Source organism: Lepidochelys kempii, chromosome 1 (genome assembly GCF_965140285.1).
Source record: "Lepidochelys kempii isolate rLepKem1 chromosome 1, rLepKem1.hap1, whole genome shotgun sequence".
Lineage (NCBI taxonomy): Eukaryota > Metazoa > Chordata > Testudines > Cheloniidae > Lepidochelys > Lepidochelys kempii.
In genome coordinates this window covers 187,411,895-187,429,570 of record NC_136380.1, presented here as the reverse complement: position 1 = coordinate 187,429,570, position 17,676 = coordinate 187,411,895, and the positions used below count along the sequence as shown (strand labels likewise).

The window sequence follows — 17,676 nt, the reverse complement described above, 5'->3', positions numbered from 1 at the left end:
CACAGCAGAGGTATTAACCTGGTATTACCATTTATACCTGCAATTTACAAGCTATAAATAGGGCCCAGTATCCTTTGTGACAAACAAAAAATGGCTGCTCACCTTGTGCAGTAACTGTGGTTCTTCGAGATGTGTCTCCCTATGGGCGCTCCACTCTAGGTGTGACAGAGCCTCCCACACCTTTGATTAGAGAGTTCTCATAGCAGTGTCTGTTCGGCCCATGCTTGCGTGACAGTCAGTCTTGTGCCCCATCCCGTTGTTATATAGCACTGTGCGGGTGAACCACCCTCAGTTCCTTCTCTACCATGAAGCCCTATAGCAGAGAACTCTGAAGCAGAGGGGAAGGAGGGCAGGTGGTGGAGAACCTATAGGGGGACACATCTCAAAGAACTACAGTTGTTGCACAGGGTGAGTAACCCATTTCTTCTTCTTCTTCTTCTTCGAGTAGTGTGCCTAAGGGTGCACCACTATAGGTGATTACCGAGCAGTACCATCTAAGGTGGAAGGGGCTTCGGAGTCTAATCCAGTACAGCAGAGAGTACAGTCAAGCCAAATATCATATCCGAGGCAGAGTTGTGCGTGATTGCATAGTGTTCGGAGAACGTATGCACAGAAGCCCAAGTGGCAGCTTTACTTATTTCAATGATCGGTACATTTTTGAGGAAGGCCATGGAAGTGGCAGTAGACCTTGCCAAATGGGTGTGTATGAGTGAGAGTGGCTCAATGTTATGAGATTGGTAATAAGAGTTAATGCAGTCTGAAATCCATTTGGAAAGTCTCTGGCTGGAGATTGCAGAGCCCTTTGATGTGTGTGCAATCAAGACGAATATCTTGTTGGTCTTTCTGAAGAGTTTTGTTCTGTCTTGATAGGAGGTCAGAGCTCTTCTGAAAAAAGGGTATATAGTATTGCGTCCTGCCGATTCATATGCTGTTGGGGTAGAAGTCAGGGAAGTGAATGGTCTGACTGATGTAAAATGCAGAAGAGATCTTAGGTAAGCATTTGGAGAGAGGTGACCTTATCCTTAAAAAATACTATGAAGGGGCCATATGCCATCAGGGTCCCTAGTTCACCAACCCATTGCACTGACATGATGGCTATCAGGAATGCTGTCTTCATAGACAAATGGAGTAGCAAGCAAGAAGCCAGGAGGTTCAAAGAGTGATCTTGTGAGGCATTTAAGCACCAGGTTGAGGTCTCATATTGGAGATGGACATTGGACTGGTGGGGAGAGGTTTCCCAGCCCTTTGAGGAACCTTGTTATGGTCAGGTGGATAAGGATGGAATACCCTCTATAGAGGGGTGAAGGGTCATGATGGCAGCCAGGTGGACTCCTATTGAGCTCAATGATAAACCGAAAATGGTTCGGGCTTAGGTGTAGTCTAGTATATCTGAAAGTGATGCAGTCATTGGTGAAAGCTGTCTACAGCCACACCAACAGGCAAAAAGAGATCATTTCTGACAATATGTGTAGCAAGCAGGTTGTTTCCCGCTGTGTAGCAGCACTCTTTTTACATTGTCTGAACAGGTTGTCTCTATCCCTGTGAGCCATCAAATTAACCACGCTTTGAGATGAAATGTCTTGAGATTGGAGTGAAGAATCCTCCCGTGCTCGTGGGAGAGGAAGTGGGGAGTGTTGTGAAGAATAATTGGAGGGCAAGGAAGGTAGCTGTAGGAAGTAAGAAAACAACGTTTGTCTGGCCATGGGAGGGGCTATTAGAATGACTCTGGCCCTGTCTCGCTCTATCTTGAGCATCGTCTTGGCTATTAGGGGAGTTGGAGGAAATGCACATGGTAGGTTTGACGGTCACTGAAGTTGAAAAACATCCCCTAAGGATTGGTGACCCAGTCTGCCTTTGAGCAGAAGTGGGTGCATTTTTTGTTTGCCTCTGTGGCAAAAAGGTGCCCCATTGGTGGAATATGTGGGATCTATTTCCCACTCATGGTCTTGGAAGAACTGTCTGCTGAGTGCATCAGCAGTCACAATCTGGATACCTGGGAGACAGGCTGCTGTGACAGTAATCTGGGTTTGTATGCACCAGTTCCAAAGTTTGAGTGCCTCAGTATAAAAGGAGGGAGATCTGGCGCCTCCTGGGCAGCTGATGTAAAACATGTATGATATATTGTCCATCATGATTTTTATGTGCTTTCCTTTTATTAGTAGTAGGAATCGGAGATAAGCATATCTGATTGCCTTGAGTTCCAGGAGATTGATAGGTAGCATTGTCTCCTGCGGCGTCCACTTGCCTTGGATCACGTAACTGTCTAGATGCACTCCCCACCCTAGCAGAGAGGTGTCTGTCATTATAACGACCGTCGGGGAAGGATATGTGAACAGGACAGAACGTTGTGATGGTTCTTCCACCAATCAAGGTATTGTTTCACGAAGGCAGGTACACAAAGGAGCATATGTAGACTGTGTTTGGTGGGCGAATAAATGGTTCTGAGCCATCCATGGAGGCAGCATATTCTCAGTCAGGCGTGCTCTGTCACGAAGGTCATGACCACAATGTGGCCCAGTAATAGAATGCAGTTCCTGACTATGGTTTGTGGACTGAGTTGAATCATGTTCACTATGTTGGAGAGGGCCATGAACCTGTGCTGAGGAAGGTAGGCTCTTGCTGTCACTGAATCGAGATGTGACCCTGTGAACTCTAGGCTCTGCACTGGGGTCAATGTGGATTTATGTATATTCAGTTGTAGACCCAATTGGAGGAAGAGGTGTATGGCCTTGGAAGTTACCCAAGATGTCATCTCCATGGAGCAGCCTTTTAGTAACCAATTATCCAGGTAAGGGAATAGTAAAATATCTTTCTTGTGGAGTTGGGCTGCTACCACCAACACGACCTTCGAAAAGACCATGGGGCAGATGACAGACCTAAGGGGAGCACTCAATATTGGAAGTGATTCTGGCCAACAATAAAATGGAGGAATCATTTGTGAGATGGGTGGATAGCGATATGGAAATACGCATCTTGAGTGTCGAGGACTGAAACTCAATCTCCTTCCTCTGGTGAGGGAACTATCCTCTACCTTTGGCATCACCATTTTGAATTTCTACACCTTTACATAGGTGTGGAGTAGTCTCAGGTCTAGGATGGGTCTCCAGCCTCCAGGTTTTTGGTACCAGGAAGTACCTTGAACAAAACATCTGTGCTGCATGGGGACTGGTTCTAGAGCTCCCCAACGTAAGAGAGTGCCTATTTCTTGGCACAGTATGCTCTCATGAGCAGGATCCCTGAAGAGGGATGAGTAATGGGGGGAAGAGGGGGTAGTTGGTGGAAGTGAAGTGGATTGCGTAATCTGTGGAGACAAATCTCCAAGACCCACCAGTCCGTAGTGATCAACTCTCAAGACTGCATGAAGTGGTGAAGGCGGTCACCGAAGGGAGGGGTCAGCTGCAATGGGGGAGGATGAGGATGGTAATTTAGACCCCTGACCAACATGTCAAAATTGCTGCTTGGAGATGGACGAGTCCAAGGCAGAAGGCTGAGAAGCAGATAGTTTCCTTCTCTGGAACCTTTGCCTTCTTTGGTGTGGTTCATACGCCTTCTGAGGGAGGAAGAATTTGGTGTGTGTGTGGGGGATCTCTGGGATGTCTGGGACTTGCTGAGTTTGGTCTTATATGAAGGGGCGTAAAAGTCAAGAGAATGCAAAGTCACTCTGGAATCCTTCAATGTTCGCAGAGACTCATCCATCGATCTGCGAACAATTTAGAACCATTGAAATGAAGGTCCTTGACTGGGATCTGAACCTCCTTAGGGAAATGAGAGAGCTGGAGCCAGGAGACTCTTCTCATTACCAATGCTTTGGCCATCGAACAAGCGGTGGTGTCAGCAGCATCGAGGGAGGCTTGCAACATTGTTCTGGCCAATAGCTGGCCTTCCGCCATAATTGCTTGAAACTGCTCCCCGTGTTTTGCAGATAGGTGGTCGACAAAGGTCATGAGTTTGGTGTAGTTGATATGGTTATGTAGTTTGTTGTATGTGTAGTTGATATGATATTTTGCCATTAAGGCCTCAAAATTGGCAATTCTGAATTGAAGTGAGGCTGAGGAGTAAGACTTTCTCCCAAATAGGCCCCGATGCTTGCGGTCTTTATTGTGAGGTGTTGATTTAGTGTAGTGCTGCCTAAAGCTTTCATTCACCACATCTACCAGGGAGTTAGGTCAGGGGTGGGAAAATGAAAACTCCAAGCGCTTTGCTGGGACATAACATTTCTTGTCTGTTCTTTTACATGTAGGCGGAATGGACACTATACTGGTATGTGCCAAACAACCTTTGCTGGATGTAAAAGCCTCATTAACAGTTAATGCTATACAGGCCACTGATGGTGAATGGAGGATATCGAGCAGCTTATGATGAGGCTCCATAACCTCCCCGAGTGGAATCTAAAGAATCTGTAAGTCTCTTGATCAGATCCTGGAAGTGTTTAAAATCATCCACCAGGAATGAGAGGGGAGACATAACTGCTTCATCCGCAGATCAAGAGATATTGCCTGTAGGCGAAACCTCTTCATCAGCTCTAGCCTCCTGTTCCTCAAAAGATTCCCCCTGAGGGTCAGGTCTTCTAGGGGGAGCAGGTAATGCCAACTGTTCTTGCCCATGGTGGGTAATACTGGATGTCCTAGAGAACTGTTGACTATAAACAGCCCAAAGTCCCAAATTGGCCAAGGAGGAGAAGCATAACACATTGGTGGAGGCACCCAAGGGTGCTCGTATCAGTAAGGCACTGGTGGTAATCATGGGCCGTGGACAGTCGCAGCTTCAGTCAAAGCCTCTGGAAAGGGACCTCTGAAGGAGTGAGGAAGAGAGCCCTGGACCGACACTTGTCATACTGAGGTGAGGTCGTCAACAGAAGCCTTTTCCTCTGGTTCACTCAGGAATGATGGAGCACCTAGAGAAATCTGAGGTGAAATAATTGGTACCAGGAACACCTCAGGTGATCTGGATGTCCTCGATATCGAGAGCACGTCAGACCTGAGCAGTCTCCGATATAAGCAGGTCCCAAGGAACATGGAACTCCTGAGGTACTGCGAGGGGCATCAATTCCAAGGCTGACAAGTGTAGTACAGTAGTTGTGGCTGGCGGTGTTGCTGGCGCTGTAGACTTTGATGGTGCCAAGTGTTTCATGCACTCTGAAGGAGGTGCAGTTGGAGACCACGTGGGCTTCTTCAGTACTGAGGGAGCATAGGAAGAGCTCTTCTTTCTGCCTTTGTCTGATGCTGGTACCGAGGGTGTTTCTGAAGTTGAAGCCCTGCTGCCACGCTGGCTAGCTGTGCTCTGGGTACCAGTGGAACCAGGAGCCTCGTCAGTACCTAACTGGAAAGCTGGTGGTGCCAAGGTAACAACAACCTTGGCTTTTTAGAGGTAGAATCTCCACCTGGTGAACCTGGGGCACGTTCCTTCGAGAGCTTGTGAGAGAAGTCCTGTATCTTCCTCTTGGACATCCTGGAAGTGTGGTGCTCCAAGATAGCAGACTTACCTGGGGACTGGTGTACACTGGGGGTTCCTTGACCTAGATCAGAGGCTGGACGTAGAGAGCTCTCCAGCATATGGAGGAGAAGCTTAAATTCTCTGTTTTTCCTAGCTCTTGATTTCAACGCCGGGCAAAAGTTACACTTTTGAGTGACGTGCAACTCACCAAGGCACCGGATACATCATGAATGTCTGACGCCAACTAGGATCGCCTCCTGGCATGATGAACAGCATTTAAAGCCCGGAGAACCAGGCATCGCCATGCAGACAGAAAATGTCTAATCATCTAAAACTTATCTAAATAGAGTATAGAAAAGAGATTTTTTTTTAAGAAAGGAAAGAAGCTAGAATAAAGGAAATTATTGACTTTGACGAAGTAACATTAATATTAACACAACCACTAACTAACAGTAAGGTTGAGGAGATCTGAAGGGACAAGTACTAGAGGTCAGTCTCAGGCCAAGGTGATTGAGAAGGAACTGAGGGTGGTTTGCCTGTGCAATGCTATATAACAACAGGACGGGGCACGAGACTAATGCACACGTGGGCCGAATAGACATTGCTATGAAAAATCTCCGATTGACAGCACAGGGGGTACTATCGTACCTAGAGCGGAACACCTGTAGGTACATTACTTAAAGAAAAACCCTACATTCCACAGCAATGTTAATTCATTGCATCTCCATGAAATACCCTTCATTCCCATCCCTCATGCTTCAAACATGTTACTATGGCACAGCTAAAATATTCATTGATATACAATTCATCAATGATTATTTTCAGCAATAATCCTTGTTAATTATGGATTTTTTTCACTATTCCCCAGACAGCCCAGCTCTATGAGCTTCAGCAGTTGTCTGAGCAGCCTAGCACAGAATCTCCTTCCCCTGCTCCACGTGTGTCTGGGAAGGAGGGAACTAGTAATCAGCTTCAGTGGCTCATCTCAGCTACAAGGTGTTGTCTGATGCTATATTGTCTAGACCAGGGGTTCTCAAAACTTTTTCTTGCTGAGGTTCCCCTCAACATACTATGAAAAATGCCAGAGTCTGGAGGGCGGGGACAGCGTGGGGCTCCAGGCCGAAGGGAGGGACCCTTGGGCATAGGCATAGTTTTACTTCTATTGGGAAGGGGGCAACGGCTGGCAGGGCTCGAACCAACTCCGCTCAAGTTAAGTGCTGGGGCTTGGAGGGTTTTAGCCACAGGCTTCTGTGGCCCTCCTGAAAGGGCTCGTGGATGCCCAGGGGGCCAAGGACCCCTGGTTGAGAACCGCTGCTCTAGACAGCCCAGATGGCCATCACACACTTCTGGCTCTGTCCTTTCCTCACTGAAAGCTGGACTTGAGCTCTGGCTCCCTGACCTCCTTATCCTCCATCTGATTCTATAGAACAGTGAAGGAAGCATGCACTGTAAACCAGTTAATTTCCCCTTTTTGGAAAGGGTGCAGGACAAGAGACAGCTAAAAGCAGGTCAGGTCAGATAGGAAGCAAAATGCTGGAATAATAAATAACGAATTCAGCTGCAAAATCATGGAGTCCACAAGCCTTGAGTGAGATTAAAAGGGCAGTTCACACCACTCAGAACTACTGTTCTAGGTTCCTTGCAGACTCAGATGGGCATCAATTACATTCAGCTCATGTTTCCAAGATTATCTTTGCAACCAGGAGGGCCAGAAACTTACTTTTTTTAAAAATGAAAGCTGAAATCCTGGAGTACAATTTTGTAGCAAGTTCCACAATCATGGAAGATACAGGGCCCTGGCTGAGATGCTACACCCTTCTATGTACTTCTACTTAGGTTCCAATTAAACTACTGAAGTCAACGGGAGTCTTTCAACTGACTAATTGTAACTGGACAAAATTCTAATGCAGGGGTTCCCAAACTTTTTGCCGGCATGACCCCATTTTAATGAAGTATTTCCTGCTGGGACCCCAGACAACATGGAGGACACCATTTTGCTCTACAAAATGGCATCCTCTGCATAGCGTGACCTCACACCTCTGGTGTGTGCAAGGTCACGCTGCATGGAGGACGCCATTTAGTAGAGCAAATTGGCGTCCTCCACACAGCGTGACCTTATATGTATGGTGCATGTGAGGTCACATTATACAGAGGATGCTGTTTTGTAGAGCGAAATAGTGTCCTCTGTGCACCCTGACCTTGCATGCGCTGTATGTGCAAGGCCACGCTCTGTGGAACGAAATGGCATCATCTGCACACTCAGGATTGCTGCAACCCCATCTGCTAATGGTGTGACCCCATTTGGGGGTCACAACCCACCGTTTGGGAACCACTGTCCTAGGGGCTTGAAATACCCTCTGAGAAACCTTGGTGTTGGATGCTACAGAACCAGCCAGAAACTTTTTGCTGACATTTCTTTGTTGGCCAAATGAAGTGAGGCCTTACATTAAACTGGATGGCATTTTTGCTTGTCTGTAATGCAATAGATTTTGAACACTGCATTCAATCAATTCCAAAATTTCAAGTAATGTTCTAGGCACGAGGGAGTAGAACTCCATTGATTTTGGTGAAAATTGGAAAACTAGGAGGAAATGGGGGACAAATGGTTTGAAGACCTCTCAGCTTCAACCAGGTCTGTTATGGTCTACAGATTAAAGAACTAGTCGATGGCAGCCATTAACAACCTCAAGCATAACAATGGCCCCATCTCAGCTTTGCTCGTTGTCTGAGTTTAAAACGTCAACATCCCGAATGACTTATCTCCCACAGAGAAAGAAAAGGATAAATAATGTTATGTTGTGGATAGGAACCTATTGGGGGGGGGGGTGTGGAGGGGAGGAAGAGGGGGCGCACACAGACCCACTACCATGGAGAGAGGGAGAAATGGAGGGGGTACAGAGTCCATGGCATGGAAAGGAGGGTGGCACACAGGGAGCTTGTGGAGGGACTGGATGAATCTTGAGAGCTGCTGGTGTATGCAGTGAGCTTGGCCTGCACTAGCTACGAAGCGTGAAACCCTCTTGTAACTACCCAACTGGGAAAGGAATCTAGAGGACAGTTAGAAGTTATATGCGCATGCGCACACACACACAGCGTGTGGTGTACACTTTTCCCTCACGCCAGCCAATGATTCCACTGACTGTGTAGCACATATCCAAAAGCTACATGGGAATTGCTTCAAAGGCCTGTCGACCCTTGGACCAATGCTATTATTACTTTTATCCTCGTGAATTACCTGTCCCAAGAAGAGATAGGGAAGCTTGATGGATTTTGTAACAAGTGACTTAAGGCCCAAACCAAGCAGAAGAGTAAAGCAATTTTTCAGAATCCCACTGGATTTGTGGTGGGATTGTGAAGAAGTTCACAGACTCATTCACCTGCATCATTGAGCCACTTTTCCAGAAGTGGCTTTAACTTGCACATGTTTTTAAAGCTGAGGTTCAAGGCTTCAAAGCGAGAGATGGTAGTTTGGCTGAAGTCATTTCCATAGAGTTTGCCCATAGCGAGCCCAACATCACCCTACACAGAGAGAGAGAGAGATTCATTAACATATGACTCTTAGCTATAGAAGTCTCTTCTATCACACAGAGGACACAAAGCACTAACTGAAACAAACACATCAGTGGGCCCTTTTGGTGACACCACTTCTACATAAGGCTTCAGGTACACAGAAATTTGCTCAGTGCTAATAGGTTCATGCTAATCCAGATGATGATAAAAAAGATTTAGTCTTTCCAAGTCTCTCACTCTTTAATCTGAACTCTTTCCAGAATATCTCGGGAGTCTTTGGCTTGGTCTCCACATTAACAGTGTGGCAGGGCTTGAAGCCCAGGATCGTGGACATAACCTGTTACTCAAGACCATGAACTGAGGCCTGAGAAAAACAAATGAGAATGGAAGGCTGGCTCCCCCCCAAATACAATCTGTGCTAAATAACAGAAAAATAAATAAAATAAATTACTAACAGAGTAAGAAAAAATAAGCAAGAGAAATAGCAAGCAGCTTGGCAAGCTAACAGACTCTATAACACTCTTGCAAGCTGCAGGCAGTTGAGAAGCACCAGCAGTGGTAGCGACTCTGCTCCCCCGAATATCCTCACACTGGAGCAGAGGGATATCTAGGGCACAGACAATCTCCAGTCATGAGTGCACGTGTAAGCACATACATCCTGAAGTGGAGCACCCACAGAGATACTCCTTGAAGTAGTAGTTATTCATTTCTTTGTGAACATTTCCCCCCCAAAGATGGTATCATTTCAGTGGTAGGTGAAGGCATGACTGTATGGGAATTAGCGAAGAGTCAGTCACACACCACTGAAGTAGAGGATAAAGACACTTTGCAATAAACTAGTTCGATACACTTCATGGAAAGACAATCCAATTACAGACCAATGAAAACAAATATGGAGCACAATATGAGCAGTTATACTTCATTACAATAGTGTCATTCGTGCCAGAAGAGAGGTGACAAGAGATAATATTCCCATTGGTTTGTATTACATCACAAGATATTGTAACATGTCAAATCACAAGTTCCCATAGTAGGAACACATCTCAAACTAGTCAGTGTGGATGTAGGTAATGTCTGTACAGTATTTCCAGGATTATCAGCTATCTCAGACGGAATACTTTGCTTGGATTTAAATGGGTCAAACATGCAGCTATTTTAAAAGAAATTAAAATTATACAAAACCCCCAATTAATCTGTTTTGGACACTTACTTTAAAATGATAAAGAACTATCGCAAGTAAAAACCAGCTTATTATATTACCCCCAAAATGGAATGTAATAGGCAATTAGTGTACAATGCAAACTAGACCCTTGTAATTATATTTGAAAAGAACAAAAGTAAATCCGATGAATTTGAAAATAACCTACGTCATTGGCAATGAATTTTTCTGTTATCCTTTGGCATGCAATCTAATTATGTGACTATAGGAAACCTTAGTAATAAGATCCTTAATTACTACACAATTATGTAATTAGGTAATAGTTATTAAAAACTGCCTAAATTATGTACATATTTACTCAAAGAATAAGAATGGATCAATCAAGTAAATACTATGCCATTTAGAACAGTTTTTTGGTTGTTCTTTTTAAATAAAGGGAAATTTAATACAAAAAGCTGCCTTTGTATTATACTGGGATTGTGATACTAAGCTCAAAAGCAAGGGCTGGTAATAGAATCCTTGAGTTATTGTGTCTGCTTTTTCCTCCACGGTACAAATTCAGGACAGCGTCAGTAAAGAGAGTTAACCCTTAACTTAAAAATCCTGATTTCTGCTGCATAATCATTTCACAATGACACAGCAGGCTAATTGTCACAACTGTGATGAGCACAAACTAGAAATCCTCAGTTAAGCAACACTATTCTATTCAATACAGGTTCTTATACCATGCTTATCACCATAATATTTGAGTCTCATGACAGAGAGACTGAAGCATGCTTGTGCCAACAAAACACTCATCTTACTAAGAACAACCTGTTCTTGTGCGGTAATTAAGATTCTGGCAGGAACTTGTGAACTTGTGAACCCTGATTTTTCAGGCATTTAGAACGCTATCGGAAAAATAAATCTGACCATGGACACATGCATTCAGCTACGGCACGTTCACTTATTCTGAATTCACAAAAAATTGGATTGGCTGCTTTGAGTTCAGACTTCTGATTTTTGTTCACTCCTTCTAGCAAAACATGCTAATGTTTAACAGCATGCTACCAGACTTCTTGATAGGGACAGAGGATTTTAATTTTTAAGGGGGAAAAAAAACACTTAATTTTGATTTTTTTCAAGAGGGAACTCCTGGATCCAAGCACAGCTTCACTCAGCAACAGGATGACAGAACATATAATCATACTTTGCACTACTAATAGCACCTTTCATCCAACAATATTCAATATACAGTATTCAAAATTACTTTCTTCAGCCTCATCCTGATGGGTTCTTGTGCTCTGACTCCACACACCTAAACGGATTTCACCATCAGGCTTTAGGTAAGCAGACTAGTGAACCTTTGCTCTGGTGAGCCCTGTAGGGTGGGAGTTGCTTTTCCTTAATGTTGCTCCTCTATATTCTCTTAAACATTGCTAAATACTTAATGGCAAAAGTGGGTTTTGTTTTTGGTTTTTTTTGTTTGGGTTTTTTAGAACTCAGGAGTCCAGGCACCTACTTCCTTGCTCTAACTCTAAAACAGTTCCTTTCTTATCATCAATTATTTACATATGAACCTGGTGAAAGAAAGATTGATAAACTTGTCTTCAGCGTATTCAATGTGGACACTATTCCAAAGTGGTGATCAAACCTCATACGCTTTCTTCAAGTTTACTATTTTCTTATTCAACTTGTCTTTTCACAACTTGTTTCCGGATCATTTTTTTAAGATTTCTCCTCTGCCATTTGAGTTCTTATTTGCGGACCCTTGCAAGCCTTAAACCTCAAATACAGAATCACTAATATTTAATAGGAAAATGTGTTCAAATGATAAAACCCTTCAACATATAAAGCAGCTTCATCACAGTTTTGACACCATCTTTAAATACTTAGAACGGTTAAGTGTGCTATATGACTTGAGAGGTTGCATTTCCGAGGGCAGAAAACTTGAGAGGTTGCATTTCCGAGTTTTGACCTATTCTTTTAAAATCTTCTAGGCTGAACAGACCACATTCAATGACAGCCTGAGCTGGTAAATTCATGCACCTGCTGGGAAAATGGCTACCTTTTAAAACCAACAAGGGAGTGAGTAAGATGTGTATGGCCTTTTCCGTTCTTTTCTGATACAGAAGGGAAAGACGAGAGCTTAATTCTATTTAAGAAGGCACTGCTAAGAAGGGGTGCTATTGTCCCCAACCTCCAAACCTGAAAACTGATTTAACCCTATACTGGGAGGTATAGGGTTACTCAATTTTACCTGAGTGAATCCAAGTTTGATCCGTCTTTGTTTGAAAGTCTTGGCAAACTGCTCAAGCTCCTCAAGGTCACTGGGCTCCTCCAAGCTGGGAGTCTCAATTCGCTTTGGTGTTGATTGGCTCTGTGGAAGTGGCTGAATGGGGGTTGCTGCTATTGTGCGTGTTGGGGTTGCTGGCTGTTGAGGGTAGGAGACAGGAAGAGAAAAAAAAAGTTTTTTTTTAAAAACACAAAATAGTGGAAATAAATCTCACTCAGGAGTCCAGATTCCCACAGGAGACAGGTTGGATACTAATATATCTACCATTTCTAATAAATCCCAAAGTGCTCTCAAATTTATTAACATTGCTCAAATAAAGATCATCACCATCCACTGTACTGTATTAGTATACAGTCTTTCAAGAAGGACTCTGTCAAAAACAGCCAAGGAAAAACAAAAGATATACTGTACCAGTTTACTAATGCCTTCTGCCTACTCCAAGAACAGTTCAACATTACTCTTAATATTTTTCAATACTTTTGGAGAGTTTGGCATTCATCCCCTTTAATTATTTTAAAATTCAATTTACTGTGGGTGCAGCATCAAGTTGACAGCTCTACAGACTCAAATCCTCTATTTTTCCTCAGAACAAGCTTAGCAGAGGCAGCAGCACAAATATCCCTAACATTTCCCCTTGTGAATGTGACACAACCTTGTCCCAGAGGCACCACTTCTGGGGCGGGGAGAGAGCAGTTTGCTCTCTTTGGCACCTCTGCTGAGACTGCTAACAAGAAGAGTATTTATAATGGAGACATTATATGGCAATAATTCCTCTTAAAAAAATAAAAACTCACAGAAAAGGAATTTCTTTTAGGTTCTGATTTTCCCAGCATAACCACACAGTTTCCTAGGAAACTACTGAAAAGTTTGCTATTCCTGACAATTAGCCTATAAAGATCATTTCCCAATATAAAAGTAGGAATACAGGGCCTCAGTAAGAGCCTGAGATGTGTGTGTGCGCGCGCTATGGAAACCACAGTTAGGCTAGGTTTCACACAATCAAAATATATTAAGAGAACATCTGGGTTTCACAGTTAAGGTTTTGCACACAATCTGAACGTTGGAATTTCTTGAGCTTTGAGTGCTTTACTCCACCTCCTTGGGTGTATGCATTGTTAAAATGCAGAGCTGAATCCTCCTTTGGCCAAATTCTGTTCACTGCAGCTGAGGGGCTTGGGCAAAGATGGTTTTGCGCCATTTCTATGTCCTTGGCCCAATTCTGACGCTGTTTATGCCCCCAATGCAACAGAGAGAAGCCTCAAGACCGCTCTAAATTGCGCTGGTTGGTAATAGCCTCCAAACGGCCGTTCCCTAGCACTTCAGTGCGACAGCCATATCGCCTACAAAGCTAAACCTCCAACTGGCTCACTAAGTTGGCTTTCTACTTGGTTGGCGCTAGTGATATTCTGCAATGCAGAGCAGGTGGTTCGGGGGGGCAGGATTTAGCCCACTGTCTTTAATTACATGATCACATATTATTGCTCAGATAATATACAATATTTTCAAGAACTGTAGATACATGTCGCACACTTTTTCCATCCCCAATATTTTAAACTTACTTAAACTATATTGGACTACAGAAACGTATTTGACTTAAATTTTTATTAAAGTTCTTTTTTTCCCCCTATGTTACACATTAGAGAAAATCTTTGTTAGGGACATGTGAAGCTCCCCAAGCTGTGAACTAGAATAGCTAATTTCCACTATTCTACATTGCATATAGAAAATGTAGTAAGCAATACAAGTACAGGTACTATGTACTTTTCATATATGGCACTTTCACAGACTGTAACAGACGCAATAGTATGTGCTACAAAATGCTACCTGCATTAAAAGAAAAACATTATGTGATAGTCTGTTTTTCAGAAATAGTATGTGATCATATAATTAGAGGCTACAGTAACACACAAACACAAGCAAGCAGAGTTCAAGCTGCAGGCACTTCAACATTACTTTTCCAGAGTTTTGAAAGCTTAACCGTAGAGCTTTAATAGCTTAAAACAATGTTTTTAAAGGTTTCTTTTTTTTTTTTTCCTAAAGATATAAATCATGGAAAAACAGCTAAAAATTAGTTTTACTCTTCTGCTGACTTGCAAAAGACTGGCAACAATATCTTTGGCTAGAAAATAGACCACTTTGCCCAGGATCTTTGGAAAACTTCCAGGAGGGAAACCCTTTCCTGCACACTTTAGGAAGCCCTCAGCCCTTTTCCTGTAAGTTTTAGGAACTCTGAGAACCTTATAAAGAAATGGAGGAATTGAGGCAAATGTTCCTATGGACATGTTGCCTTAAGCCCCACACATCTGCCAATTAAGCAGCTAAATTAACTGCACACTCCTGAATAGTATAGCCTCTTTTAGCTGTGTAAAGTATATTAAAAAATTACTCTCTATAACATGAAGTCTTCAGTCTTATAATTTTGTCAAATCAAAAATATTTTTCACTAGAACAATTAAAGGCACTTTTACTCAATGAGGGCTATTTCCATGCCAAATATCAACATATAGCCCTCTAGGTTTTAAATCTATTAAAAACAAGGTTGCAAAAATGTTTAATATAATGGAAAAAGGGTATTGTTCCACCACTCTACTTGTACTCAAAATTGACTAAACCATTTTTGTTCAAACTACTGAAAACTTCCACCTTCAGGAAAAGGCCAAGCATGGATAATTTCAGTCCAAAGAGGAAACGTTTTGGTAAATTATGAGTGAATGAAAACAGGAAAATTTGAAGGGAAACTATTATGCAGCTTTAATATACAGATAACTATAACTGGAGCTGGCACTTCTGTTGTATTGTAGCCATCTAGAAAAGTGAGACGACTAAGTAGCTCAACTTCCATTCTTGCAACAAACATATATGTGCCCCTCTTGCACATTAGTTTGAGTGCCCCAAAGAACTGCTGAAAAGCTGCAGGAGGAAAACTGACCTGTGAGGTGAGGGTGATGCTTGGCTGAGACTGCAGGAGGTTGGCTTGGCTTTGCTGAGGTAGTTGCGTTAAGAGATTCTGCGCTTGCAGGAGACCTGAAAAGAGGTGGTTTGGCAAACAGTTTCAGAAACTTTAGAAGCTGACTGAAATGAAGCACTTAAAACAAAAAGAAGATAGATGAAAGGCTGACATCTCCAATGTCTTTAATTCTCAGTCCACAATTCCCCTGCATTCCTCTAAAGCATAGGGTCAAGTATCAGGGGGTAGCGTATTAGTCTGTATCCACAAAAACAAGGAGTCCAGTAGCACCTTAAAGACTAACAGATTTATTTGGGCATAAGCTTTTGTGGGTAAAAAACCACTTCTTCAGATGCATGGAGTGACAATCACATATGCAGGCATTACATAATGACACATGAAGAGAAGGGAGTTACCTCACAAGTGGAGAACCAGTGTTGACAGGGCCAATTCGATCAGGGTGGATGTAGTCCACTCCCAACAATAGATGAGGAGGTGTCAATTCCAGGAGAGGCAAAGCTGCTTTTGTAATGAGCCAGCCACTCCCAGTCCCTATTCAAGCCCAAATTAATGGTTTTAAATTTGCAAATGAATGTTAGTTCTGCTGTTTCTCTTTGAAGTCTGTTTCTGAAGGTTTTTTTGTTCAATTATAGCTACTTTAAAATCTGTTATAGAATGTCCAGGAAGACTGCAGTGTTCGCCTACTGACTTTTGTATGTTACCATTCCTGATGTCCGATTTGTGTCTATTCTTTTATGTAGGGACTGTCCTGTTTTGCCAATGTACATGGCAGAGGGGCATTGCTGGCACATGATGGCGTGTATAACATTGGTAGACGAGCAGGTGAATGAGCCTCTGATGGTATGGTTGATGTGGTTGTGTCCTCTGATGGTGTCCTTAGTTTGCAAATGGTGTTGCAAATTTAACACCATTAATTTGGGCTTGAATAGGCTATTTTTGCAGCATTACTTTGCCTGTGATGCAGACACAATAAGAGCTGACTGGGGCTGCGCTTATATTATATGTAGGAAGTGTTTCATCTAATGATAGTATTATTGGCTTAATGCCTTGGAGGTGTCAATTGGTTTTCCCTTTCTGGTTTGGTACTCAAACAGTTAGTAGACAGTGAGCATTGAAGAGCCAAAAAAAAATAAAATGAAGCCACTGATGAAGGTGATTAAATGTTACACTCTGCACAATACATTTCAGCTGCTGGAACATCCCTTTAGAATGAATGAAAAATGAAATGGCTTTAGCAGACTAAAGTAGTATAACAAACAGAAGAAATATATCCAATCACTTGCAAATATAAAACAGAGACTGAATCTTTAGAAAGGAGTAATTATATCTCACATGTTAGATAAGGTACTGAACATTCTTTAGGTTGCACCACAAAAATTGAGGTTACAGTAATTCCTCACTTAACGTTGTAGTTATATTTCTGAAAAATGCATCTTTAAGCAAAATGATGTTAAGTGAATCCAATTTCCCCATAAGAATTAATGTAAATAGGGGGCGGGGGGAGGAGGATTAGGTTCCAGGGAAATTTTTTTTTTGCCAGACAAAAGACTATACATACACACATACAGTAAAGTTTTACACAAACAATTTAATACTGTACACAGCGATGATGATTGTGAAGCTTGGTTGAGGTGGTGAAGTCAGAGGGTGGGATATTTCCCAGGGAATGTCTTACTACTAAATGATGAACTAGCAATTGGCTGAGCCCTCAAGGGTTAACTCATTGTTGTTAATGTAGCCTCACACTCTACAAGGCAGCACGAATGGAGGGAGGGGAGACAGGATGGCAGACAGAGAGACACACCCTGTGTCTCTCTGTCAGAGAGACAGAGATGCACATTTCCCCTTTAAGTATGCTGATACCACTCAAGTGCACCACCTTGTTAAGTTAATCCGCAAGCAGCTGCTGCCAGGAAGGTCCCTCCGTCCTGAGCCCTGTCGTGTGTGTCCCCTGCTCTATGGAGATGGGGTAAGCGGGGTGCAGGAGTAGGGGGGAGGGGACACCCTGACATTAGCCCACCCAGCAAGCCGGAGGCTCTGGAGAGCAGCTCCAAGGCAGAGGGCAGGAGCAGCACGGGGCAGTGGGGGGAGGGACAGCTGAACTGCCAGCAACTGATAGCCTGCTGGGCTGCTGCTACACAGGGAACTTAGGGGAGCGGGAAGCTGATAGGGGGGCTGGCGGTCCACCCTGGTTCCAAGCCCCCACCAGCTAGCTCCAATGGGCTGCTCTTTCTGCAAGCAGTGGACAAAGCAGGTGGCTGCCAAACGACGTTACAAGGGAGCACTGCGCAACTTTAAACAAGCATGTTCCCTAATTGATCAGCAACGTAA

The 17,676-nt window shown here is 43.4% G+C and overlaps 1 protein-coding gene across 10 annotated transcripts in view; it reads right to left on the bottom strand.

Annotated features, from left to right (window-relative positions):
* POU2F1 (POU class 2 homeobox 1) overlaps positions 1-17,676 on the bottom strand; it is a 181,965-nt gene that overhangs the window by 17,212 nt on the left and 147,077 nt on the right. For all 10 annotated transcript variants that reach the window (XM_073304768.2, XM_073304795.2, XM_073304805.2 and 7 more), the window contains 3 exons: positions 15,307-15,401; positions 12,342-12,515; positions 8,811-8,952 (listed from right to left, as the gene is read on the bottom strand). In XM_073304768.2, coding sequence (XP_073160869.1) covers positions 8,811-8,952; positions 12,342-12,515; positions 15,307-15,401 — 411 coding nt within the window. The remainder of the gene's footprint in view (positions 1-8,810; positions 8,953-12,341; positions 12,516-15,306; positions 15,402-17,676) is intronic.